The sequence below is a fragment of the Podarcis raffonei genome, chromosome 13 (genome assembly GCF_027172205.1).
Source record: "Podarcis raffonei isolate rPodRaf1 chromosome 13, rPodRaf1.pri, whole genome shotgun sequence".
NCBI lineage: Eukaryota > Metazoa > Chordata > Lepidosauria > Squamata > Lacertidae > Podarcis > Podarcis raffonei.
In genome coordinates this window covers 49,358,156-49,382,933 of record NC_070614.1, presented here as the reverse complement: position 1 = coordinate 49,382,933, position 24,778 = coordinate 49,358,156, and the positions used below count along the sequence as shown (strand labels likewise).

General features: G+C 50.2%; 2 protein-coding genes across 3 annotated transcripts in view; one reads left to right on the top strand and one right to left on the bottom strand.

Moving 5' to 3' along the window:
* LOC128400616 (myosin-6) overlaps nt 1-17,809 on the top strand; it is a 55,023-nt gene extending 37,214 nt beyond the window's left edge. Inside the window, exons 25-41 of the mRNA XM_053362926.1 lie at nt 315-491; nt 1,927-2,072; nt 3,388-3,478; nt 3,719-4,108; nt 4,495-4,621; nt 4,995-5,113; nt 5,336-5,532; nt 6,645-6,828; nt 6,942-7,107; nt 7,231-7,355; nt 8,606-8,914; nt 10,232-10,435; nt 11,333-11,458; nt 11,855-12,130; nt 14,442-14,537; nt 16,519-16,653; nt 17,678-17,809. Coding sequence (XP_053218901.1) covers nt 315-491; nt 1,927-2,072; nt 3,388-3,478; nt 3,719-4,108; nt 4,495-4,621; nt 4,995-5,113; nt 5,336-5,532; nt 6,645-6,828; nt 6,942-7,107; nt 7,231-7,355; nt 8,606-8,914; nt 10,232-10,435; nt 11,333-11,458; nt 11,855-12,130; nt 14,442-14,537; nt 16,519-16,653; nt 17,678-17,698 — 2,889 coding nt within the window. The 3' untranslated portion in view covers nt 17,699-17,809. The remainder of the gene's footprint in view (nt 1-314; nt 492-1,926; nt 2,073-3,387; nt 3,479-3,718; nt 4,109-4,494; nt 4,622-4,994; nt 5,114-5,335; nt 5,533-6,644; nt 6,829-6,941; nt 7,108-7,230; nt 7,356-8,605; nt 8,915-10,231; nt 10,436-11,332; nt 11,459-11,854; nt 12,131-14,441; nt 14,538-16,518; nt 16,654-17,677) is intronic.
* A 1,450-nt stretch (nt 17,810-19,259) lies between these two features.
* On the bottom strand, nt 19,260-24,485 carry CMTM5 (CKLF like MARVEL transmembrane domain containing 5). 2 transcript variants are annotated; one of them, XM_053362925.1, is made up of 5 exons: nt 24,073-24,485; nt 21,797-21,949; nt 21,172-21,267; nt 20,813-20,891; nt 19,260-19,603 (listed from the first exon to the last, which is right to left on the bottom strand). In XM_053362925.1, exons 1-5 carry the CDS (start codon nt 24,169-24,171, stop codon nt 19,587-19,589), a joined length of 444 nt encoding a protein of 147 aa, XP_053218900.1. In that variant the 5' UTR covers nt 24,172-24,485; the 3' UTR covers nt 19,260-19,586. The 2 variants fall into 2 exon arrangements, with proteins under 2 accessions (XP_053218900.1, XP_053218899.1); XM_053362924.1 differs by lacking the exon at nt 24,073-24,485 and adding an exon at nt 22,824-23,161.
* Between the last annotated feature and the right edge of the window lie 293 nt (nt 24,486-24,778).

Below are 24,778 nucleotides of genomic sequence, written 5' to 3'. Positions count from 1 at the left end.
GTTTGAATTCCTCTTTGGTGTTTTCCCCCCTTTTCCATTTTTTGTACACATCCTTTTTTAATCCTAACTCAGTTAAAAGTTCTTTAGATAGCCACCCTGGCTTCTTTAGGCACCTTCCATGTTTCCATCTCATTGGTATTGCCTGAAGTTGTGCTTTTACACAACTTCGCCACAGATCAGGCTGAGTGATCTGACTGGGCTGCCCTCCAGCTAAGAGCTTCTCCCCACATTCTCCTGAGACCCCCCACACGTAGATTCAAGGTTGTCCCTTCCCCACAACTCCTTACATCTCTGGGGTTTGGCCTTCCCACCAGGTGAAAAATCTCACAGAGGAGATGGCCGGTCTGGACGAGATCATCGCCAAGCTGACCAAGGAGAAGAAATCCTTGCAAGAGGCCCACCAGCAAGCTCTGGATGACCTGCAGGTCGAAGAAGACAAAGTCAACACACTCAGCAAAGCCAAGCTGAAGCTGGAGCAGCAGGCGGACGATGTGAGTCAACAGCAGAGGCTGGAGAGTCTCATGAATATGAGCATATAAGAAGCTGTTCTCAGAGCTGGAGCCTCCCAAGTGCTGGCGGACTCCAACTCCCATCAGCCCTGACCATTGGCTGCACTGGCTGCTGGGGCTGATGGGAGATGTAGTCCAGCAACATCCAGAAGGACACAAATCCTCCATCCTTGCGTCCAGCCAAAGATCTCTTGCTCTGGCAGATCTTCTTGGTGGGAGTTTCTCTGCCACAGCAGTGGGGGACATTTTATTAATTTTTTTAAATATAATTTTTATTACATTTCCTGTTTTACAATTTAGAATATTCATTTAAACAACCTTAAAATATCAAAACCTTCTTATCTTTCCGTGGTTCATTTTGCAAAACATAAATCCCTGCGTATTTTATATAAACCATTCAGTATTCCATTATGACATCCGTCAAAACTTAATTTACGCTGTTGTATTTATCTTAATGTTGCCAGTGTTTTCAAGTGTACACAATTACCCCCATTTTTTTCCAGTAAACATTTTCCTATCTTCTTCAAACGTATGTTCTTCTCGTTCTGTTATTCTGTATGTTAGGTCGGCAAGCTGCGCATATTCTGTCAGCTTAAGTTGCCATTCTTTTTCAGTTGGGACCTCCTCGGGGGTAAGGGACATTTTACGTCCTGGGGCCACGTTGACAACTTTCCCAAGGCCTCAGGCCAGCAGTGGATGGGGACAGAGGTCAAATTGGGTGGGTTAATAGGTGTGCTTCCACAACTAGAAGGCAGCAGAGCTTCTGAATGCTAGTTGCTGGGAACTACAGGAGAAGAGAGGGCTCTTGTGCTCTGGCCCTGCTAGCGAGCAGGGTGTCTGTTGGGCTGCTGAGAGACTAGGTGAGCTGTTGTTCTGATCCAGGAGGGCTCCCTCTTTCCATACTCCATCCAGGCAAATGTGCCCCACCTCCCAAAAAAAGGTTGCCCAACCTCTGATCTAGTAAAAGGTCCAGTCCAGTCCAGTTAGGTACAGTCGCGGACGACTCTGGGGTTGCGGCGCTCATCTCCTTTATTGGCCGAGGGAGCCAGTGTACAGCTTCCGGGTCATGTGGCCAGCATGACTAAGCCGCTTCTGGCGAACCAGAGCAGCACATGGAAACGGCGTTTACCTTCCTGCCACAGTGGTACCTATTTATCTACTTGCACTGGCGTGCTTTCGAACTGCTAGGTTGGCAGGAACAGGGACAGAGCAATGGGAGCTCACCCCGTCGCAGGGATTCGAACCGCCAACCTTCTGATCGGCAAGCCCTAGGCTCTGTGGTTTAACCCACAGCACCACCCGCATCCCATCTAATAGACTCCCCCAAATGAATTCTGCAGTCCAAAGCACAAGAAACCACCTGTGAGTAATGCCCGTTTCTTCTTCTTCATTTTCTTGTCTGCCTCTTTCAAACCAGCTGGAAGGCTCCCTGGAACAGGAGAGGAAGATCCGTATGGACCTGGAACGGGCCAAGAGGAAGCTGGAAGGGGACTTGAAGCTGACCCAGGAGAACATCATGGACCTGGAGAACGACAAGCAACAGCTGGAGGATAAACTGAAAAAGTAGGGGACATGCCTCATCTCAGCACGCTTTGTAGGAGCCTTGGGAAACAGGAGAGAGAGGCCACCCCTCTCTGCCTGCTACTACCAAACTCTTTTCACTGTTTTCACCGTTTATTATTGGGTAGCATATTCTTGGAGGAGGAGGCTATGGATGGCTAGTAGCCCTGACGGCCATGCTGTGACATCATAGCTGGAGGCAGTAATAATAATAATAATTTAGTATTATGGGTTTCCCCAGCCACTCTGGGCGGCTCCCAACAGAATATTAAAAGCACAATAAAATATCAAACATTAAAAACTTCCCTAAACAGGGCTGCCTTCAGATGTCTTCTAAAAGTCAGATAGTTGTTTATTTCCTTGACATCTGATGGGAGGGCGTTCCACAGGGCGGGTGCCACCACCGAGAAGGCCCTCTGCCTGGTTCCCTGTAACTTCGCTTCTCGCAGGGAGGGAACCCCCAGAAGACCCTCGGAGCTGGATCTCAGTAATCTTTTCAAATACCAATTGCTGGAATCCACAGGAGAGGAGAGGAGATTAGAGGGCTGTTGTGCTCAGGTTGTGCTTGTTGGCTTCCCACTGGGACATCTAGTTGGTCAGCGCGAGAACAGGATGCTGGACTAGGTGGACCATTGGCCTGATCCAGCTGGCTCTTCTTTATATCCTTATAAATATCTAAAACGAATGCATGTGAGCTGTGTCCAGTTTTGCCCACCAGGGATTAAGGAGGGTGTTGTTGACACTATTGCAACATGCCTGGAGACCCAGGCTTGAAGAGCCCTGGTCTAGACTAAAGGGCCTCATTCTGGTGGCGGCTCAGGGAATGATGCAGTGGTCAGGTGAAAATCATGCAGACCGGGGGGGGGGGGGGAAGGATAGATAGATAGATAATTTATTATGATCAAAGACCAGCTCACATAACATAACACAATAAAAACAGCGTTCATAAAGATAAAATATACAATCGGAGCAGACTGAATCAATAGCTCATGAGTTAAAATTGAGATATAGTCACTTCCACCTTCAAAAGGAGGTGGTGTTGCGCGATTGAGGGAATCCCCGGCCGTGTCATCCCCTGGACAGCCAATCGGCTGGCTCGGGGGGCATGGCCTGCCCTATTTAACACAGGCGCGGCCGGGGATCTCCCTCTTTTGCCGCCTCCACCTGCTCTAGCTGAAGGGCAACTTTAGCATTTCCGTAGTAAACTATTTTATTCTAGAGGATGATCTGTATTCTAGAGGATTAGCTGATGTATGAATGGGGTATGGGAAGGGAATGGGAGGATGGTGGTGTTTACTTCCCCAAATGCCTTTTTCAGGAAGGAGTTTGACATCAACCAGCAGAACAGCAAGATCGAAGATGAGCAGGCCCTGGCTTCACAGCTGCAGAAGAAGTTGAAGGAACTGCAGGTGGGTGCCCTGCTTAGACCTTCAGCTTTCAGATGTCTCTCTGCTCTAGAAATGCCCGGGGACGGACTTTCTCTCTTTCCCCAACTCTTGGCTTTATGTTCTAGAACCACCTTCTGACCTAGAACCAACCCCCTGTGAGTTTGGCCCTGGGACAAGCCGCATTCCACGCAAAGGTTCTTGCCCCTGAGCCAATATGCTGGATGGATAGAGGGACCCGTCTTCTTTTTTTCTGTGGTCCAGGCACGGATCGAGGAGCTGGAAGAGGAGCTGGAGGCAGAGCGCACAGCCCGGGCCAAGGTGGAGAAGCAGCGCTCCGACCTCTCGCGGGAGCTGGAGGAGATCAGCGAGCGGCTGGAGGAGGCCGGCGGGGCCACCACCGTGCAGGTCGAGCTGAACAAGAAGCGGGAGGCGGAATTCCAGAAGATGCGCCGCGACCTGGAGGAGGCCACTCTCCACCACGAGGCCACGGCGGCCACGCTCCGCAAGAAGCACGCCGACTCGGTGGCCGAGCTGGGGGAGCAGATTGACAACCTTCAGCGCGTGAAGCAGAAGCTGGAGAAGGAGAAGAGCGAGTTGAAGCTGGAGCTGGACGACGTGGGCTCCAACATGGAGCAGCTGCTGAAAGCCAAGGTGCTGTATGGATGGAGGAGGAGCTAAAGTTAGCTCAAAGGGATACCTGGAGATGGAAGCTGGGGCGAGGGGGGAGCTGGGAAGGTATTATCCTGATACCTTCTAGAGACCAAGCTGAGCCAAGGGGCATCCTACAGAGATGTCCTTTGGTGGACTGTCTCCAAATGACGTATTGTCCAGAGGACTGTGTACAAATCCATCATGTTCCTTTAAACTGAGGGGTTCAGTTAAGCCTGATTAAGATTAAAAGGGCAGCATGTGGCCTGTTTGCTTGAAGGTTTTGGCCCACCTTCCTCATGTTGCTTCCTCTGGAGCTGTCCTCCTTGGTCCTCTCTCACCTTCCTCGCTTTCCCCCCCTTTCCCCCCCTTCCCCTCTCGGCCGGCAGGTGAATCTGGAGAAGATGTGTCGCACTGTGGAGGACCAGGCCGCAGATTACCGGGCCAAGTTTGAGGAGACCCAGAGGACCCTCAATGACACCAACACACAGCGGGCCAAACTCCAGACAGAAAATGGTATAACACACATCGTTTTCCCACTCGCTTTCTGATTATTTACTTTCCTAGAGGGAACAAAATCCAGCGCTGCCCTGCCGTTAGGCATAGTGAGCACCTCAGGTGGCAGATATTGGGGGGCAGCAGCAACCCTTGGATATTCCTCTTTGTTGCCCCTCACTTTTTCTTGGGGCCCCTAACCAGGCCATGGCTTTAGGTGCCGTGGTGGGTGCTGTTCAGCCAATGTTCATCCTCCAGTCCATTTGGTTTCCGTATGTGGAATGGAGAGTGGGCGGCCATCTTGGCCATCGCCTCAGGCCACGAAATGTCTTGGGCCCCGGACGGACTGCATCAGCTCTGCAGAAGCAAACATGCCATCTTCCCTGCCCCTCAGGAGAACTCGCCCGCCAACTCGAAGAGAAGGAGGCACTCATTTCTCAGCTCACTCGAGGGAAGCAGTCGTACACCCAGCAAATGGAGGACTTGAAGAGGCAGCTGGAAGAGGAGGCCAAGGTAAAAGAGCCGTGAGAACTGTAGGTCTGAGGCAGAGGGACGCTGAGAGAAAGCAGAACGAGAGAATTGCAGGAACTGTGGGTCGGGGATCGGAACCTGAGGGAAAATCAGTGGAATATGAGAATCAGGGGGATTCAGGATTCAGAGGTTGCAGTGGGAGAAGGCATGAAGCAGGTGTTGAGAGAGATCAACCAAATTTTCTCATGTCCGTCCTTCACTCAGGCCAAGAATGCTCTGGCGCATGCGCTGCAGTCGGCCCGCCATGACTGCGACCTTCTGAGGGAGCAGTATGAGGAAGAAGTAGAGGCCAAAGCGGAGCTCCAGCGCTCTCTGTCCAAGGCCAACTCCGAGGTGGCGCAGTGGAGGACCAAGTACGAAACCGACGCCATCCAGAGGACGGAGGAGCTGGAGGAGGCCAAGTAAGTGAGAAGGTCTGGAATGGATGTCTACCTCAGCCCTGCCAGCTCACAGGCCTGCCTGGCTCTTGTGGAATGGCGTGTGGGCTCAAGGGTCCAGGCGGAGATGGACAAGCCAAGGCATTTGAGCAGCAGGAGGCTCAGACCAAAGAAACAGGCCTGGCCTGGCCTGACTGCTCTGATAGCCACACAGCCTCCTCTGGCCTATCAGGGGTTTGGGCAGCTGCTAAAGCAGGTGGCCGGTTTTCTTTCCTTCTCCTTCCCTTGGCCGGCTCGAGATGGGGAGGTGGGCCCCCTCGGCAGCCTTTGGGGTCTGCTGTGGGCCCGACTCTCTCGCACACCACCACTGCCCCCCCTTCCAGCCCTGCCCGTCCCCCCAAAGCCCCACGGACATCGCTCTTCGGTTCCTCTAACGGCGAAGCTTTTGGCTCGGGTTATATTTTAAAATGGCAGTGTATAAGACGAGCAAAAAGCTTGTTGGTTGGAGGAGAAATCCCCCACATAAACATAACAAAACAAAAAAGGCGCTAAGGTAGGTTGAGGTAGGAGGAGCTGCGGTGTTGGTGGCCGGGGTGGGGGGTACATTCACGGTGCCCAACGAGGCCAAAAGAGCAGAGCTGGGGGTACGACACACAAGTTGTGGGCCTCGCCTGTGCAGCCACACTCTGCCCCCCTATGTTGACTGCTGTCCCAGGTAGAGCAGGGGTGGGGGACCCTCATGTGCCCCCCAGCAGCCTCTGTTCCTCCTCTCTCTCTCTGTGTATAAAACCCTCTGACTTCTGTATGGCTGGAGTGCAGCCTACAGTACAAAGGTAAGAATCGAAGCCATTGGCCCGTCTACTTTTGCCTCTGTCCCGAATCATTGGCATTCGGCCCTCGGATGGTTGGCCACAAGGGAATGTGGCCCCCGGACTGGGAAAAGGAAGGTCGCCCACCCCTGAGGTAAGACCATTGAGACGACTTCCTGGAGCACCCTGGCGAGGTCATTGTGGAGGTCCATTTTCTCTCTGCTGTTCCTCCTCTCCCTCATCCGTAGACTGAGGAAGCAAGCCAGCCCCTCCTGCGGTAATAACAGATTCACTTTCCCCCCACCCACCCACAAACTTGCATATCAGGAAGAAGCTGGCACAGCGCCTCCAGGACGCCGAGGAGGCGGTGGAGGCCGTGAACGCCAAGTGCTCCTCCCTGGAGAAGACCAAGCACCGCCTGCAGAACGAGATCGAAGACCTCATGGTGGACGTGGAGCGCTCAAACGCGGCCGCAGCTGCCCTGGACAAGAAGCAGAGGAACTTTGACAAGGCGAGTGACTCAGCTGGGAGAAAGGGGAAGGGGCGCAATTTAGAGTGAAACAAGGGTCATGTCCTCCAGCTCAAGTTAGAGTTGTTGATGTTGTTTGCCCTCTTTCCCCTCAGATCCTCTCGGAGTGGAAGCAGAAATACGAGGAGACCCAGGCAGAGCTGGAGGCCTCTCAGAAGGAGTCCCGTGCGCTCAGCACCGAGCTCTTCAAGCTGAAGAACGCCTACGAGGAGTCTCTGGAGCACCTGGAGACCTTGAGGAGGGAGAACAAGAACTTACAGGGTGAGTTAGCGTGAGGACGAGGCCTTCAGCGAAGCCTTGCTGCTTCACAACCTATCCCTCACTTGAGCTTATCCTTCTCTCCGGTCTGAGCCAAGTCTCACGCTTCCTCCTCTCTCCCCACAGAGGAGATTTCCGATCTCACTGAGCAGTTGGGCGAGGGGGGCAAGAGCATGCACGAACTAGAAAAGGTCCGGAAGCAGCTGGAGGCCGAGAAGATGGAGTTGCAGGCAGCTCTGGAAGAGGCTGAGGTGATACCAGACGCCGTTCTCCCTTAAACACCAACCTTCGCCCCTCCTTGTCCTCCTATCTGTGCTTCTGCTTCTTTTCTCTGCACCTCCTCTTCACTTCCGTCCCCCTCCCCTATTTTAAATCATTTTAATCACCACAGTTTCCCCACACAAGGAACCTTGGCAGTTAAGAAATTCTTCCTAGCCCAACGGTCAGCTGCGCCATGAGGCAGGCTCGGAGGGGGCAGTTTGGGGCACCATGAAAGGAAAGCAAAAATCCCGTTATTTCATTTATCATTGTTGTTTTACGGCAAGAGGCACCACTTGAAGTCTGGACCTCTGGGGGCCAAATAAGCTTTTCCTAACATTTCCTGCTCAGAGCTATGGGCCTTTATCTCTCCCTCCCTCCCTCCAGCCCAGAAATATCTGGAAACTGAGGTTCTGCACAAACAGTATAGCTCTATATTATTTTAATAGTGCCCACCGCATAACCAAGATCATCCATCATGTTTACAAAAAACTCTCACAGCACAAAGGTCCCCTGCAACATTCATTAAACTCTTCCTCCATTCTGGTTCTGTCCATTTCCCACCCCCCTTCTGTACATCCTGACTGTGGGATAAGTGATGAATTGCCCCTTATTTCGGCAACCTCTGCTCCTCACGTGGGGGGTGAGAACTATAATTGCCAGTTTACTTGTGTTGATATTTTTTTTCTTTATGTCTGTATAAACAGCATTTGTAGGCCCACTAGCACCCCAAGGTAGGGAACAGAAGCCAACAAGGAGCAATTCATCACTTATCTTCAGCCACATCCCAAAAGAAACCATAAAATGAGCAGAACTTGCAAACAGGAAGTGTTTAATTAAAGGCACAGTAGTCCTTAAAAGTTTCAACATTGCTTTGCCCCTCTGTACTGGGCAGGTTGGCATTTCAGTTGCATTTCATTGGCGCAAATCAGGTCGGGGGAAACCCAAGACGAAAATACTGGAATGCAATGACTTGACATCAACATTGTCTTGAGGACTTTCCCGTAAAAATAATGAGCAATTCTGGAGAACAGGCCCAAAATAGAAACAACTGTGTAACTGTTGACATGATAGAGCCTTGGCCCACAAGAAAACAGCTGCCCTATCTGATAGAGTTTGAGTTGAGGAAGAAGCTGGATCTTGACACCATCAAACCTCCAATCTTGTCTCCTAAATTCTCCTTCCTCTTCTTCCCTCATCCATTTCTCCTCTCGCTCTACACCATCATTTCCTGACCTTCCAGGCCTCTCTGGAGCACGAGGAAGGCAAGATCCTGCGGGCCCAGCTGGAGTTCAACCAGATCAAGGCCGACATCGAGCGCAAGCTGGCCGAGAAGGACGAGGAGATGGAGCAGGCCAAGCGCAACCACTTGAGGATGGTGGACTCGCTCCAGGCCTCCCTCGACGCCGAGACCCGCAGCCGCAACGAGGCGCTGAGGGTCAAGAAGAAGATGGAGGGCGACCTCAACGAGATGGAGATCCAGCTCAGCCAAGCCAACCGGGTGGCAGCTGAGGCCCAGAAGCACCTCAAGATTGCCCACACGCACCTCAAGGTAACGAGGCTCGAGGCCTTTGTCCCTGCCTCAGTGGACCACAGCCTGAGGGGCTGGGAGGGGAGGTTCACCCAGCCCCACACAAAAGGGCAGGAAGGTATTTATGAGGAGGCTTATACCTGCCATGGCAAGAAAGAGGCTTACAATAATAATCATAGAATCACAGAGTTGGAAGAGACCACAAGGGCCATCGAGTCCAACCCCCTGCCAAGCAGGAAACACCATCAGAGCACTCCTGACATATGGTTGTCAAGCCTCTGCTTAAAGACCTCCAAAGAAGGAGACTCCACCACACTCCTTGGCAGCAAATTCCACTGTCGAACAGCTCTTACTGTCAGGAAGTTCTTCCTAATGTTTAGGTGGAATCTTCTTTCTTGTAGTTTGGATCCATTGCACCGTGTCCGCTTCTCTGGAGCAGCAGAAAACAACCTTTCTCCCTCCTCTATGTGACATCCTTTTATATATTTGAACATGGCTATCATATCACCCCTTAACCTCCTCTTCTCCAGGCTAAACATGCCCAGCTCCCTTAGCCGTTCCTCATAAGGCATCGTTTCCAGGCCTTTGACCATTTTGGTTGCCCTCCTCTGGACACGTTCCAGTTTGTCAGTGTCCTTCTTGAACTGTGGTGCCCAGAACTGGACACAGTACTCCAGGTGAGGTCTGACCAGAGCAGAATACAGTGGCACTATTACTTCCCTTGATCTAGATGCTATACTCCTATTGATGCAGCCCAGAATTGCATTGGCTTTTTTAGCTGCCGCGTCACACTGTTATAATAATAATAATAATAATAATAATAATAATAATAATAATAATAATAAAATAATAATAATAATAATAATAATAATAATAATAATAATAATAATAATTTATTTATACCCCACCCATCTGGCTGAGTTTCCCCAGCCACTCTGGGTGGCTCCCAATCAAGTGTTAAAAACAGTACAGCATTAAATATTAAAAACTTCCCTAAACAGGGCTGCCTTCAGATATCTTTTAAAGAGAAGATAGCTGCTTATTTCCTTCACATCTGAAGGGAGCGTGTTCCACAGGGTGGGCGCCACTACCGAGAAGGCCCTCTGTCTGGTTCCCTGTAACCTCACTTCTCATAATGAGGGAACCGCCAGAAGGTCCTCAGCGCTGGATCTCAGTGTCCGGGCTGAACGATGGGGGTGGAGACGCTCCTTCAGGTATACAGGACCGAGGCCGTTTAGGGCTTTAAAGGTCAGCACCAACACTTTGAATTGTGCTCGGAAATTGTAATTGTACTTACAGCTTGAAACAATATAAGTGTGTGTGTGTGTGGTTGCCCAGGACAACCAGATCCAACTGGATGACGTCCTGCGAGCCAACGAAGACCTGAAGGAGAACATTGCCATAGTAGAGAGGCGGAACTCCCTGCTGCAGGCCGAGCTCGAAGAGCTACGCAGCGTGGTGGAGCAAACGGAGCGTGGCCGGAAACTCGCCGAGCAGGAGTTGATCGAGGCCAGCGAGCGGGTCCAGCTCCTCCACTCCCAGGTGAAGAGGGGTGACCCTGATTTCATATGTAAAAACAAACAAACAGTAATCTGAGGGGGCTGGTACCTTCCCTTTACGGAACGACAGGGTGCTGTTACTTTCAAAGGCCAGGCGAGTCCCACAGTCTTGTGAACTTTGGTCTCTTGCCATTGTGGTTCATTTTCTGGACTACAGGATTCCTCTGCCTGAACCGAGACAATACCTGAGGTTTTCTGGAGTGTAGAGTCCCTGCCTATCCCACTCTTCCATCTCCTCCTCTTTGACTCCCCATTGGGGTTTTCTGCCCCAGTCCTTCTCTCACCCTTCCGCTGGCCAACTCCATTCCTGCCTGTCACTCTCTCTCCCCTCCTTCCATCTTCTCATCTCCTTCATTGCCTCCATCTTTCACCCCTCAATTTAGCCTGCTTCCAGTGATAGCCTCTCCTCCTGCCCCTTCATCCTCATCTTCCTCTAGCTTGCGGCCTGCTCCTGAAGCTCAGCCAGCTGCCACTTAATCCTCCAGCTGGGTCTGCTCCTCTATGTCTTCCTTGTCATTGCCTCTTCCCTTCCACTCCACCCAGATCACCTTCCAGTTGGTTTGTGGGACTGATGAAGCCACAGACGGGCAGCTGTGCTACCCACTCCTGACCGCCAATTTCACATACCCAAGTAATGGGATCTGAGCTGAATTGACCAGGAATGACTACTAGCTACTGTCGGAGGCAGTGTGCCTCTGAATCTGCCCATTACTAGGAATCACCAGTAGGTTGAGCCAACACCCTGCTTGCTGGCTTCTTATAATGGGCATCTGGTTGGCCGCTGTGAGAACAGAATGATGGACCAGGTGGACATTTGGCCTAATACGTTCCATGACGCTACTCCACCTTCTCTCATTCTGACTCACCCATCTCCCCTCAGAACACCAGCCTCATCAACCAGAAGAAGAAGATGGAGACTGACCTGTCCCAGCTTCAGTCGGAGGTGGAGGAGGCCATTCAGGAGTGCAGGAACGCTGAGGAGAAGGCCAAGAAGGCCATCACAGATGTGAGTACAAATCAGATCATGGAAAGGTGGGGTCCATAACTGGCGACCCTAAAGCTTCGTTCTGCCCCTTCCCCTCCACCAATTGCCTGTCCTCGCAAGTATTGACCCTCTAGCCATCTATCTTGTTCTGCTGGGATTTGCACAAGGCCAGTCAGGTTCAGGACCACAGACAGCTCCCAGTGGGCTCTGTTGGCTGAGCCATGAAAGATGATGTTGTCTCAGCAAAGGACCGCCAACACCTGAAGGCTGAAGGGTCAGGGGTTTGGTGTAGCAGTGCCTGTTTAAGAGAGGAGTATGGGCTCCTGTCCCCATCCCCTCTTCCCCTCAGGATTTTTAAGACCTGCATTGGGTTTGCCAGACTGAGGTAATTCTCTGCATTCTCTCTGCTTCCTCCAGGCGGCCATGATGGCGGAGGAGCTGAAGAAGGAGCAGGACACGAGCGCTCACCTGGAGAGGATGAAGAAGAACATGGAGCAGACCATCAAGGACCTGCAGCTGCGGCTGGACGAGGCGGAGCAGCTGGCCCTGAAGGGCGGCAAGAAGCAGCTGCAGAAGCTGGAGGCCCGAGTGCGGGAGCTGGAGAACGAGCTGGAGCTGGAGCAGAAGCGCAACGGCGAGACCGTCAAGGGCATGCGCAAGTGCGAGAGGCGCATCAAGGAGCTCACCTACCAGGTGCGGGGGCTCAGGTGGCGTCCGTCCGGATGAACTGGGGACGCTGCGAGGCTATGCGGCAAAACCAAGTATATGGCGATCAAGGTGCATCGTATCTTCTCTGAGCATAGAAGAGACTGGTCACAGGAGAGGTGTAGAGCAAAATTGGGAACCTTTCTCAGCTGGAGGACTGTATTCCATTATAAGGAACTTTTTTTTTGGGGGGGGGTCACCTGCCAGGGGTGGGCAGGGCCAGGGGCAGCAGCCAGAACTCTCACCTTTATCAGTTGTCCTATAGGAACATATTGCTTTAGCACACATAGTAGCTGCATGACTACAATGTGCAATTTAGGATCCTTATTTCTCATGTGTTCCTACTCCATGTAAGACCCGTTTTTGGCAAAACTATAAATTGCAGAGAAAGATAACTGGAGAGATAGCACCCATTAACTCTCATCTGCTTATTTAAGGGAAAACTCATGTGCATCAGTCCTTAAAAATGCCAACTCCAATGGCCATAACAAGGTACCACCCTGCTTTTTCAAGCTTAAATTTTCAACTACTAGGGCAAAGGGGTTTTGAGGCTGAAAAGGGAAAGACCCAAAAGACCACTTGGCATGAACATCCAGGGAATTTTCCTGCAGGCCAGAGTTTGTGCCTTCAAGAGCCAAAAGCCTTAATGACATTTTGCCATTATTATTTTCAATACCCACACTCCTTAAAATCTTTTAAAGTTACACTTGGTAAAGTATCATTTTGCACTAGAGCAGGGGTCAGCAACCTTTTTCAGCCGTGGGCCTGTCCACCGTCCCTCAGACCATGTGGTGGCTCGGACTATATTTTGGGGGGGGAATTGAACGAATTCCTGTGCCCCACAAATAACCCAGAGACGCATTTTAAATAAAAGCACACATTCTACTCATGTAAAAACATGCTGTTTCCCAGAGAAGGCGATTGGGCCGCATCCGGCCCATGGGCCTTAGGTTGCCTACGCCTGCACTAGTAGTTACATTGCCAAAGTCAGAGGTTTCTACACATACATCTCTGCGCCCTCTCTCCCTCCAGGAAACCAGGAAGCATTGTTAGAGATCAAGGAGACGTCTCAGCCAGGCCAAAGCCCTCAAGGGGTGTGGCTTGGGGAGGGACATAGCTAAGGGAGAGTCTCAAGGGTCAGATAGAGAGTTCTGGGGGCCACATCTGGATCCTGCCCCTTGTGGTAGAGGATCAGCAGGCTGGCTGTAGCCAGGTTTCATTTATGTGTTGCATTTACATTCTTAGAGACAATATAAATTCACATCTCACCATTGCTTTATTTCCTAATACTTTTGTTGTAGTTTTAGGACTACATGAACTGCTTTGGTGTTTTCTGTAAACAGAAAGCAGTATATGAACAAATGAAGTTATGCAGAAATTCAAAATTTGGCCAAATTTCTTTATTTAAAAAAAACAACACTGCTGTTGTTTCTTTTTTTAAATCCCACGGATACTTTTAAAAGAAAGCAAATCTTAAGGCTGGTGGATGAATGTTAGAACCATAACACAAAGTATTGACTGGTGACATTTGATCCCATTTTGCAGTTTTGATTGTTTTAAAATTCCTAAATTAACTGATTTCCATAGTTTGGAAAGTCAAGGGAAATTCTGATCTAGAGACTGTGAAAAGTGCAAGGACATCTGAGTCAGGCTGGAGGTTCACTGCATATGTATGCACACCAAAGATGATTTTACCCAGTGTTTTTTTCTGGGGGGACGCAGGGGGATGCATACCCCTTAACATTTTGTGAATCTTTGTACTTTTGTCCATTTACTGTATTTATTTTTCCCGATTTGAACTATAAAATGGTGATTTTCTTGAGTCAAAATGAGAGTACCCCTAAACATTTTTTTAGAAAAAAAGCACTGATTTTACCTATAGAAAGTTACACATAGGGTTGGTTCAGCTGTAACTCCAAACTGTGATTTATGCCATCATTTACACACCAAACCTGCGTTCTAGGTTTACAGGCAAAATGGCTGTTTGTGCAGTTTCTTTCTTCTTTGAGAATCTCCTTACTCTATCCTAAACAGTAACTCCAAGGGCAGGAGGAGCACTATTCCAAATCTCATTTTGTAAACTCAGATGTAATCCCAAAACACAGCCTGCCCAAAGTGCGGTTTGCAAACCAACTTCAAAACTTGATTTCGAATCCTGGTTTGGTGGCTACTTGCAAACTATGGTTTGTCAGATGGTGTTAGTTTGGTGTTTGAAGTGAACCAATTTATGGAGAAACAGTTGTGGATGCCAAGTGACAGTTTCTCCCCCATTTTCCTTCCCATTTCTACTCATCTGCAGACTGAGGAGGACAAGAAAAACTTGCTGAGGCTCCAGGATCTGGTGGACAAGTTGCAGCTGAAGGTCAAAGCCTACAAGAGACAGGCAGAGGAAGCCGTGAGTTCCTAGCTTCTCTCCACAGTTATCAGCCAGCCTTGTCAAAAACAATGGTTGCAGAGACCCAATAGCCACCAGGTCAAATTACAGCACCTTCCACAGCGCCTGTTGTTGTTTAGTCGTGTCCGACTCTTCATGACCCCATGGACCAGAGCAGGCCAGGCACTCCTGTCTTCCACTGCCTCCTGCAGTTTGGTCAAACTCATGCTGGTAGCTTTGACAACACTGTCCCACCATCTCGTTCTCTGTCGTCCCCTTCTGCTTGTGCCCTCCATCTTTCCCAACATCAGGGTCTTTTCCAGGGAGTCCTCTTCTCATGAGGTGGCCAAAGTATTGGACCCTCAGCTTCACGATCTGTCTTTCCAGTGAGCACTCAGGGCTGATTTCCTTCAGAATGGATAGGTTACATCTTCTTGCCAGTCCATGGGACTCTCAAGAGTCTCCTCCAGCACCATAATTCAAAAGCATCCATTCTTTGGCGATCAGCCTTCTTTATGGTCCAGCTCTCACTTCCATACATCACTACTGGGAAAACCATAGCTTTAACTATACGGACCTTTGTTGGCAAGGTGATGTCTCTGCTTTTTAGGATGCTTCCACAGCGCCTACTCCTTGGCAAATCAAGAAAAGCTTTGCTAAACCTGAACTGCCAGAATGCTTAGATTGAACTAAGGTTGCCTGATGCTTTGCAAGATACAGTTCGCTAGACTGTATAAACAGCCGGCCTTAGGGTGCTTGAGCTCCTTTGTAGGATAAAACTTCCCTGAACCTGAGCAACTAGTGGCTCTCATTTTAAGTCTTCTGAACAAACTTTGCAAGACCTCAGCTGGCTTTTCATGATCAAGTTCTACTGGTCAGGTTGGGTGGAAGGTGATGAAATGCAGGTTGCGGTATTTCGGTGGAGGTAAAGGACGCACACGGTTAATCTGGAAATCTCAAACAGTCTGGTGAATTACCATATTTTTCGCTCCATAAGACGTACTTTTTCCCTCCTAAAAAATAAGGGGAAATGTGTGTGCGTCTTACGGAGCGAATGCAGGTGGGAGGCTCTCCTCCGCGCCCTTTAAAGAGCCATGCGGAGCGTGTGTGCGGTTCTTGGGGGCTTTTCTGCAAGGTGGGAGAATGAACTGACGGGCTGCCCTCTGTGCCTTCCCACACCTGCCGGAAAAGCCAGCAAGAGCCACTGCCAGGCTCTGCTCAGCGCTCCCTTGTAAGAGCTCCCTTTCGTCTCTCCTCCTGCTTTGCTGGGAAGCCAGTAGAAGAAGAGGCGCTGCTCAGCTATCACTCTTGCTCTGCTGGCTTCTCAGCGAAGCGGGAGGAGGAACGGAAGGGTTGAAAGCAAGAAAAGCGAGAGCCGCTTACATGCTCTGCGCAGAATATTTTTTTCCTTGCTTTCCCCCTCTAAAAACTAGGTGCATCTTATGGTCAGGTGTGTCTTATGGAGCGAAAAATACGGTAACCACATGCCTTTTTCCCAGTTCCATCTCTCTTACAAGTGGATCAGTAAATACCTTCCGTTCTCCTCCCCAATCCTTGCAGTGGGTCACGCAGGTCTGATGAACATCACCCACTGTGGTGTCCTTAAGAACATAAGGAGATCCTGCTGGATCCTGCTGGATCCGCAACTGGCACTCAGAAGCATTACTGCCTCTGACTTTATTGCCCTCCTCTCCTTGAATTTGCCTAATCCTCTTTCAAACCCATCGAAGCAGGGGGCCATCGCTGCCTACCCTTTCTCCTTGCCAGGCGAAATTTCATAAACTTCTATGTCAGCTCTTCCCAATGTGTTTTCTCCAAGGTGTGGCCCGAGGGTCGCATGTGTCCCTCGAAGCCTTTTTTTGGCACAGCTGACACCCAGCCCTTCTGCTGCCTTCCCAAAGCCACTGCAACCTTCCCTTATCGAGGAGTCTGGATCATTTTGTCTGCCCTTTTCTGAGCTTTTCCACCTTCTCTTCCCCTCTACCCCCTGCCCCACCCGCAGGAGGAGCAGGCCAACAGCAACCTGGCCAAGTTCCGGAAGGTTCAGCATGAGCTGGATGAGGCCGAGGAGCGGGCGGACATCGCCGAGTCCCAAGTCAACAAGCTGAAGGCCAAGACCCGTGATGTGGGAGGGAAAGTGAGTGTCGTGGCCGGCTGAGGGGGGCAGGGGGGCTCTGGGGAGGGACCCCAACGTATCCTTTGTCCTGTTCACGCATCACACATTCAGCCAGGCCGCAATCTGTGTACACAAACAACTGAGTTGTGCCCGTGACGTGCAATTCATGTACAGTCTGTGTACACAATTTATTATCATTTTGTTATTAATTGTCTTTCTATCCCACCTTGGAGCTCAAGGTGGTCTACGCAGCTCTTCTCCCCCTCGTTTAATCTCCAACAACAGCCCTGTGAGGTAGGTTAGGCTGAGGGGCAGAGAATGACCCAAAGTCCCCCAGTGAGCTTCATGGCTGAGCGGGGATTTCGAACCCTCATCTTCCAGGGCCTAGTCTGATGCTCTAACCTCCACAGCTCACTGAGCTGCACAAATCAACGAGTGTACGCCCTTTCAGACAAACACTTGTGCATGTGTAGAGGCAGCTTGTCCCTGGGTCCAGCATATTGTGTGAACAAGCCTTTGGCGGGGGTTTTTTTTTCCATTCCAGTGAATCAGGCTGCGCATTTGTACTTAAGCTCCACACCCGGCACATTCACCCCCATCCCTCCCTCCCAAAATTCACAAAGGTAAAGTAACTTTTACTCAGAGTAGATCCGCTGAAATTAATAGTTAGTCGTGGTAATTCAACAGGTCTTCTCCGAGTCAAAAATGTTAACATATTGGAGAGCTGCTTCAAAATGTTGGGAGGTAGTTTTTGATATGTTGGTGATGGCATTGTCATGAGCCAATGACCCCCCTGCTTAAAGCTAGCTTTGCTCCAATACAATGAAAAGTTCCAGAATTGTTTAGGAGGTTTTTCCCTAGGATAGGAATACATATGCACGTTTTCATGGCAGCAAAGGTGATTTCAGAGCACATCTCCTACCCTTTTAAATGCTGTATCCTGCTCCTGTCTCCCTTGTTTTATTTCTGTGCTCATTATACTCTCCTCCTTTTAATTTCCTCCCCCACCCCCTTCATCCTTTCCTTCTGTGCTTCTCTCTTCCAGAAACTTCATGATGAAGAGTGAGGAGGTTTTCAGATCCTCGGTTGAACTGAAGGGCTTTTTCTCCAGCCCCTTTCACTGAATAAGATGTAGCATTAATATAATCCAATTAATAAAGTTGAACAGCAAATTTAATCCTGACATTGCCGTCCTCATCATGTGCGCTGCCCAGCTGCTGAACAGAGAGAATAGGGTTGCTGCACTGTGCCACTGACAGCCTGGCAACAGGCAGAAATTAAACATGAATAGATTTTTTAACATCACCTATTGAATGCCTGCCTGCCATGGAGCTATTGAAAAGGCACAAGAACCTTCCCAGGAAAAAAAAAGAGGGCAAATCTTAACACAAAGCTGCCTCTTTCTCTGCTTCTTATGCTGCTGTTTAAAGAAGACTTTCATTATTCTATTAATGTGGAAATCTGGTTTTCCAAACAACTGTGATAGCTTGAAGTTTCCTCAATAGCTTTCTCTGGCTCATACTGGTATCAGTTGTTCCCTCTTGTGGTCAAACTGAACATTGACAGGCGAGGTCCCTGCCAGGGTTTCTCTGAGACTGATTTCCCCCTTCCTCCCACGCTCAGAAGTTAGAGCAGGGGTCAGCAAAGTTTTTCAGCAGGGGGCTGGTCCACCGTCCCTCAGACCTTGTGGGGGGCCGGACTATATTTTGAAAAACCCCAAAAACAAACGAATTTCTATGCCCCACAAATAACCCAGAGATGCATTTTAATTAAAAGCACACATTCTATTCATGTAAAAACACGCTGGTCTGCAGGCCTGATTGAGAAGGCGATTGGGCGAGATCCGGCCCCCGGGCTTTAGTTTGCCTACCCATGAGTTAGAGTGTGAACATTATGTGGGGCCTCTTACAGGCAATGGTTTCCAACTTAATACAGTGGTACCTCGGGTTACAGACGCTTCAGGTTACAGACTCTGCTAACCCAGAAATAGTACCTCAGGTTAAGAACTTTGCTTCAGGATGAGAACAGAAATCGCGTGGTGGCGGCGGCGCAACAGCAGTGGGAGGCCCCATTAGCTAAAGTGGTGTCTCAGGTTAAGAACAGTTTCAGGTTAAGCACAGACCTCTGGAACAAATTAAGTACGTAACCCAAGATACCATTGTACATGGACCTGTCCGCCTTTTCATCCTGCCTTTGCATTATCTCATTTCATCTCTACCAAGAGACTATCCCCTCCGCAACGCTCTGCTTCTCTTTTTCCTAGCCATCTCCCTCCTTCCACACCTCTTTCTCAGCTCACACTTTTGGCACACTCCCTCAGATTCGCACATCTCCGAGCCTCCCTGTGTGCCACCTGCAAATCCAGGCACTTGCGAGCAGAGACAAAAGCCCAAGATTTTTTGTGCACCCACACTTGTGGGACGTGCTCCTTGCGCAGTCGTAAGAGCATCAGAAGAGTCCTGCCGCAGGATCGGGCCTGTGACCCATCCAGCCCAAAATCCTGTTATTACAGCAACGACCAGAAGCCCACAAATGGGACCTGAGCACCGCGGTCGTACATTCATGCGCTCACACTCACGCATGTGCATCCCCCACTCGTGCGTGTGTGGACACATAAGAGGCCAGCGTACCATATTAAAAGCACCTTTTAATTTCGTCTCCTCATCAAGTTAAATACAAAAGGGAAGGGGGGGGAACACCCAGGAGCTCAGCCACCAAGGATCCACGTTCCAGTTTGATGGGGGGTGGGATTCAGCAAAGTGGGTCTGTTGTGGGGTGGGCCTTTGCTCCCACAGAAGCAGTGAGCAGCACCCCACTGGTCCCTGGGGAAGAAGATAGAAGCATCGTCTTCAGAGCGAGGAAGAAGGGTTCAAGGAAGCTGCAGAAAGGCTGTGGGGCAGGGGAGCGAGGGATGTAGGGCAGCAGCAGCAGCTGTGTGTTGATCGCAGGGACCCTCAGCCCAGATCTGGGTCTACAAGAGAGAAAGAGCGTTCACAAGGTCAGTTGCCTCTCTGGGTCAGAGGAGAGTCAACCCTGCCGTGAGGACAGCAAGTTGTACATTGTTTTCTTCGTCATCTGTGGGTCTGCCTTTCCTCTTTGTCCCTCCCTCGGCCAAAGCTCAATGCTGCTAGCCCTACTCAGAGTAAACCCGGTGAAGGAAGGGTGAAGCACCTGGGGGCTTTTTAAGTTCTGAGAAAAGGAGAGTAGGAGGCAACATGGTGGAAGTTTAGAAAAAATTGTTGCATTGCAGGTGCTGAGAAAGAGAGAATGAATGCAGGCACACACACTCTGCTTTTCCAAATGATCTAGCTACCGTATTTTTGCTCTATAAGACTCACTTTTTCCCTCCTAAAAAGTAAGGGGAAATGTGTGTGCGTCTTATGGAGCGAATGCAGGCTGCGCAGCTATCCCAGCAGCCAGAACAGCAAGAGGGATCGCTGCTTTCACTACGCAGCGATCCCTCTTGCTGTTCTGGCTTCTGAGATTCAGAATATTTTTTTTCTTGTTTTCCTCCTCCAAAAACTAGGTGCGTCTTGTGGTCTGGTGCGTCTTATAGAGCGAAATATACGTTAAATGTTGCATCAGGCAGGACTGACCTGAGCCTTAAAAGCACAAGAGCTGAAAGAGGAAATGGGACAGAGCGTCACTCTTCCAGCTTCCTCCTTCAACTCTATGTAATCCTAGGTAACCACCACCGCCATGACCAAGGGGGCAGCGAGGAAGGGCTCAGGGGTGTCGTGGGCACCAGGAGAAGAACTCAAGAGCACCGCTGCGCCCACGAGCACATTGTTGGCGACCCCTGACATGCTGCCTCTCGGTTGATCCACCTGCTCCACTTCCCTCTCTTTCCCCTGTTTCCCCTGTGTCAAACTTTAGACTGTAGACTCTTTATTTCACAAGCCTTCAATTCAAAAAAACGAACCACAACTAGTAGATCTGATACATTATAATAAGTAAAAATTAACGTGATTTATAAAGGAGAAAAAACTTTGTACAAAAACATTAAAAATCCAACAGACTGTAGGCTCAGTGGGGCAGGGACCTGCCCTCTTAAATCCGGTATAAAATGCCGATCGTTCCGTTCACCGCTGCAGGGAGGCCCCCGTTTTTCTGCCCCAGGCTTCATCCATGCCACCATTGCACCCACTCTTGGCAGCACCCTCTCCCTGGCGCCACTCACCCTGGTCCGCCCCCATTTCTGCCCTGTATGTTTTGTAGGCGTCGAAACAGAAGACAGCAATGAGAATCAAGCTGAAGACCTGCGAAGGGACCAAGAATTGTGAGTGAATGGCAGGAGGTGGGAGGGGAGGGAGCGATAACAGATTGGGGGAAGGTGGAATTTTTTTTGGGGGTGGTACCCCTCAAGCACCCCACATTTGGAAGGATATCTTAGGTCGAGCCAGGGCTCTGACAGAACCCACACAGTCCTACCTTGCAGTGGGTTGGCTGTCTGTTTATATGCCACGCCCCTTGGGGAGGGGCTCCAATAAGGGGCGTGGCCAGAAAGGGGAGTTTGTAGGGAAAGGGTTGATAACTCACAAAGGCAGACACGGCAGATCCCTCGTGGCTGGCAGCAATGACGGCAAAGGCCACTACCGTGAAGACTATTGCGGCGCTGATGCAGCGAAGGAAATCCTGTGGCGGGAGGAGAGAGGAGGGTCATCGAGGGCTGAGCTGCGGGCGGGAAGACCAGTTGAAACCAGTACAGTGATACCTCGGGTTACATACGCTTCAGGTTACAAAAGCTTCAGGTTACAGACTCTGCTAACCCAGAAATAGTGCTTCAGGTTAAGAACTTTGCTTCAGGATGAGAACAGAAATCGTGCAGCGGTGGCACAGCAGCAGCGGGAGGCCCCATTAGCTAAAGTGGTGCTTCAGGTTAAGAACAGTTTCAGGTTAAGAACGGACCTCCGGAACGAATTAAGTACTTAATCTGAGGTACCACTGTACCAGAAAGCGTGCAAATGGCAAAATCCAATCCAGGAAGGCAGACAAAGCTACAGTCCCGCTGCAGCACAAGAAGGAAATCTGGCACAGAGGAAGGCATGTCAATGCGCTTCGGTGTTGCTCAGTCGACTCCAATGCCTCTTTCGGCAAGACATTGGCCGCGGGGAGCACGACCAAGCGCTGCAAAGGAGATTATGGGGAAAGCATGGCTACCCACCAGGCAGGGCCAGTTGACGCGAGTCAAGCGCTCGTAGTAGTGCGTCGCCCGCAGTCCCAAGAACGCCAGTGTCACCAGCACTTCCAGGAGGGCTGCACCCATGTAGGCAGAAATGGAAGCTGTGAGCAGCAGGAAGACCAGGAAGCAGAGGCCCTGGAGGAAGGGGGCAAGCGGGAGGCAAAAGGACAAGTGTGATGTGCATTCCCAAAGGGGCTCACTTTCATATATATAAAATAGAATCCTACTCTTTTGAGATGGACTCTACACACACACACACACACACACACACACACACACACACACACTCCGTCCCAGCAATTAATGATCCCAGTTGGCATAATTTGTAGCCTGATTTCATCCTCCCACACAAAAAAATCCCACACCTTTGCTCTGGATTTATGATCTCTCCTCTTAGCTCTGCGCTCAGTGTTGCAGATTTGGAAATTTTCCTTTGGGAAAAAAAAACAGCAGAAACTACAGTGGTACCTCGGATTACATACGCTTCAGGTTACAGACTCCGCTAACCCAGAAATATTACCTCAGGTTAAGAACTTTGCTTCAGGATGAGAACAGAAATCGCGCAGCAGCGGTGCAGTGGCAGCAGGAGGCCCCATTAGTTAAAGTGGTGCTTCAGGTTAAGAACAGTTTCAGGTTAAGAACGGACCTCTGGAACAAATTAAATACTTAACCCGAGGTACCACTGTACTCCCACCACTTCCATCCTTCTAAAATACCTTTCAGGTGAAACGCTGCCCCGTGCTTTGAGTGACAGCTCCCCCATGAAGATTTCTGGAGAACTCAAAAGCAGACCATACTGCCATGGTCTCCTCTCCACTGGAGGTTTCTAAGCAGAGGTTGGGTGGCTCTCTGTCAGGGATGTTTTAGCTGAGATACCTGTATTGCAAGGGGGTTGGGCTACATGCAATTCTATGATTCTACATTTTGGCTGCTCTCCCCTTACCCAAAAGTGCCCCCCAAAATATTTGGTTTCTACCCCCCCCCAAATATTTGAATTGAAATTTAATACCTGTAACAGCAAACGAGTTTCAGAAAAAAGAAACAAAAGAAAAAATGTTTTGGGTTTTTTTTTTAAAAAAGGAAAAGTTGTCATAATTGTCAATAAGAAGTATTGGAACTAGCTATGTGATTTACTGAGCTGATAATAAAAGATAGCAAGAAGGAATGGGAGTGTGGTCCATAATTAGAAAGGGGACCATGATCACAATCAAAGCAATTCATTTTTTAAAAAGAGGATTTAAAAAAAGAAACTTTGAATGTATGGGATCCAGACACTCACATAGACCTGTGCTTTCGTTTTTTGGATTCTATAGATCAATATATATAATAATGATAATAATGTGTATATGATGGATACACAAAGATAATCAACCTGTGCTCAGGGCCAGTGGAAAATCAGTGGTTTTGTTCAAAGCAAAAACTTGTCCCCCTCTCATTTCTTCATCCACCCCACGGCACAGACTTTTGGAATAAAATTTCCCATAAGACCTATCCCCCCACAGTCCCTGCCTTAAAACTCTGGGCTATACATTTTGGATAAAGAAGTGGACCCCCACCCACCCAAGCCTCCATCAAAGAGGTGAACCCCCTCCCAAAGAATGGAGGGGGAGCAAAAAAAGGCATTCACAAGATTCACAGGAATTAGCAGGGAGGGAATGAAAATTAAGCCAGCCAAATGGAAGGATTGAAAGACAAACAGAGGAAAAAGGAAAAGGTCTGCGAAGGAGGAATTAAGAAAAGCAGAGGTTTCTGCACTGCAAGGGGTTGCACTAGACGAGACCTCTAACTCTCCAATTCTTTAGTTTTATGCAAAAAGAAAAGAGGAACGATTGGGGAAAGCGGAGAAGAAAAAAAAGGTAAAGTTCTAAAAAGGAGGGGATGAATCAAATGAATGAATTAATGAAGAAAGGCGGAAGGAAAGAAAAGCAAGGAGAGAGGGGCCACCAGGATAGGGCCCCACTCTAAAGAACGAGCCGGACCTTACCCCACCCCCCACAAATAACCCCCCCAGCAGGATTGGCTAGCTGGTAGACCCACTTCTGAATTAACTAAGTGAAACCTGATCCCTGAGCAGTTCAGAGAGGGGCTTCCCCAGAAGACCATTTTAAGTCCAGACTCCGGAGTTTAAAAAATATTAGTTCATGGCACCACCGACTTAAGAGGATGGAGAGAAAGTGTTGGGTGAAAAGGGGGGGGGAGAAGCAGGGGGGGAGCAGGGAAGGAGGAGGAGGGTGCGGTGGGTGGGGGTCTTCCGTTACCAGCTCTGCCTCCATCACCACCCCCTTGGGGGAGCGCAGGAAGTCCTTGTCGAGGGAGAAGCCCCGCAGCCCCCCAGGTCCCTCCTGGGGCTCGCCCATCCTGCTGGCTGCCTCTGGCCGGAGGGAGGGCGCTGCTGGGGAAAGGGGGTCGAGGGTGGGGGGAGAGAGATGAAAGACGGAGCCTGTTTCTCTCCACCTGGCGCCCAGCCGGATTTCCACGCCGGGGAGGCGGGGAGGAAGCCCGAAGAAAGGGGGCTGGAGGGAGAAGAGGAGGAAAAATGAAATGAAGGGAGAGGATGGAGAGGAACGAAAGGGTCCGCCCCGTCCAGGCTCCAGAAGGGAGACTCTGCCTTCTGGCCCCCGAGTGCCTCTCCGGCCCCCAGGACCACCAGGGGTGGCCGTGGCGCGGGTGGCGGGTCTCTGGGCCCACCTGCCCACTCAGCCCCCCACCCCATGGCCGGACAAGGAGGGGGATTGTCTCTCGAGGGCCAGGAACGGACTGCCCCGGGGAGAACAAGGGCCGCATTGTCTGGGGGGACGGGAGGCCGGAGGGCAGAAGTGAATGGACCGCATTCTCTCCGCCGCGACCCGTTCAGATGCTTTGCAAGAGCGTGGGAGGAAAAGAAAGAAGTGTGGGGCGGGGGGGGGGCATGGACGGGCCCGGGGCTGCAGTGACGAGAAAAGGCCGCCAGGGGGCGGTAGAGAG

What these genes read in the sequence shown, in the direction of transcription:
- CMTM5 (XM_053362925.1), bottom strand. Translation starts at nt 24,171, where the DNA reads ATGGGCGAGCCCCAGGAGGGACCTGGGGGGCTGCGGGGCTTCTCCCTC. An exon ending in TGGTGATGGAGGCAGAGCTG is followed by an intron (nt 21,950 to 24,072) that starts GTAACGGAAGAC and finishes CCCTTCCTCCAG; the next exon opens with GGCCTCTGCTTCCTGGTCTT. An exon ending in GCGTCAACTGGCCCTGCCTG is followed by an intron (nt 21,268 to 21,796) that starts GTGGGTAGCCAT and finishes CTCCCGCCACAG; the next exon opens with GATTTCCTTCGCTGCATCAG.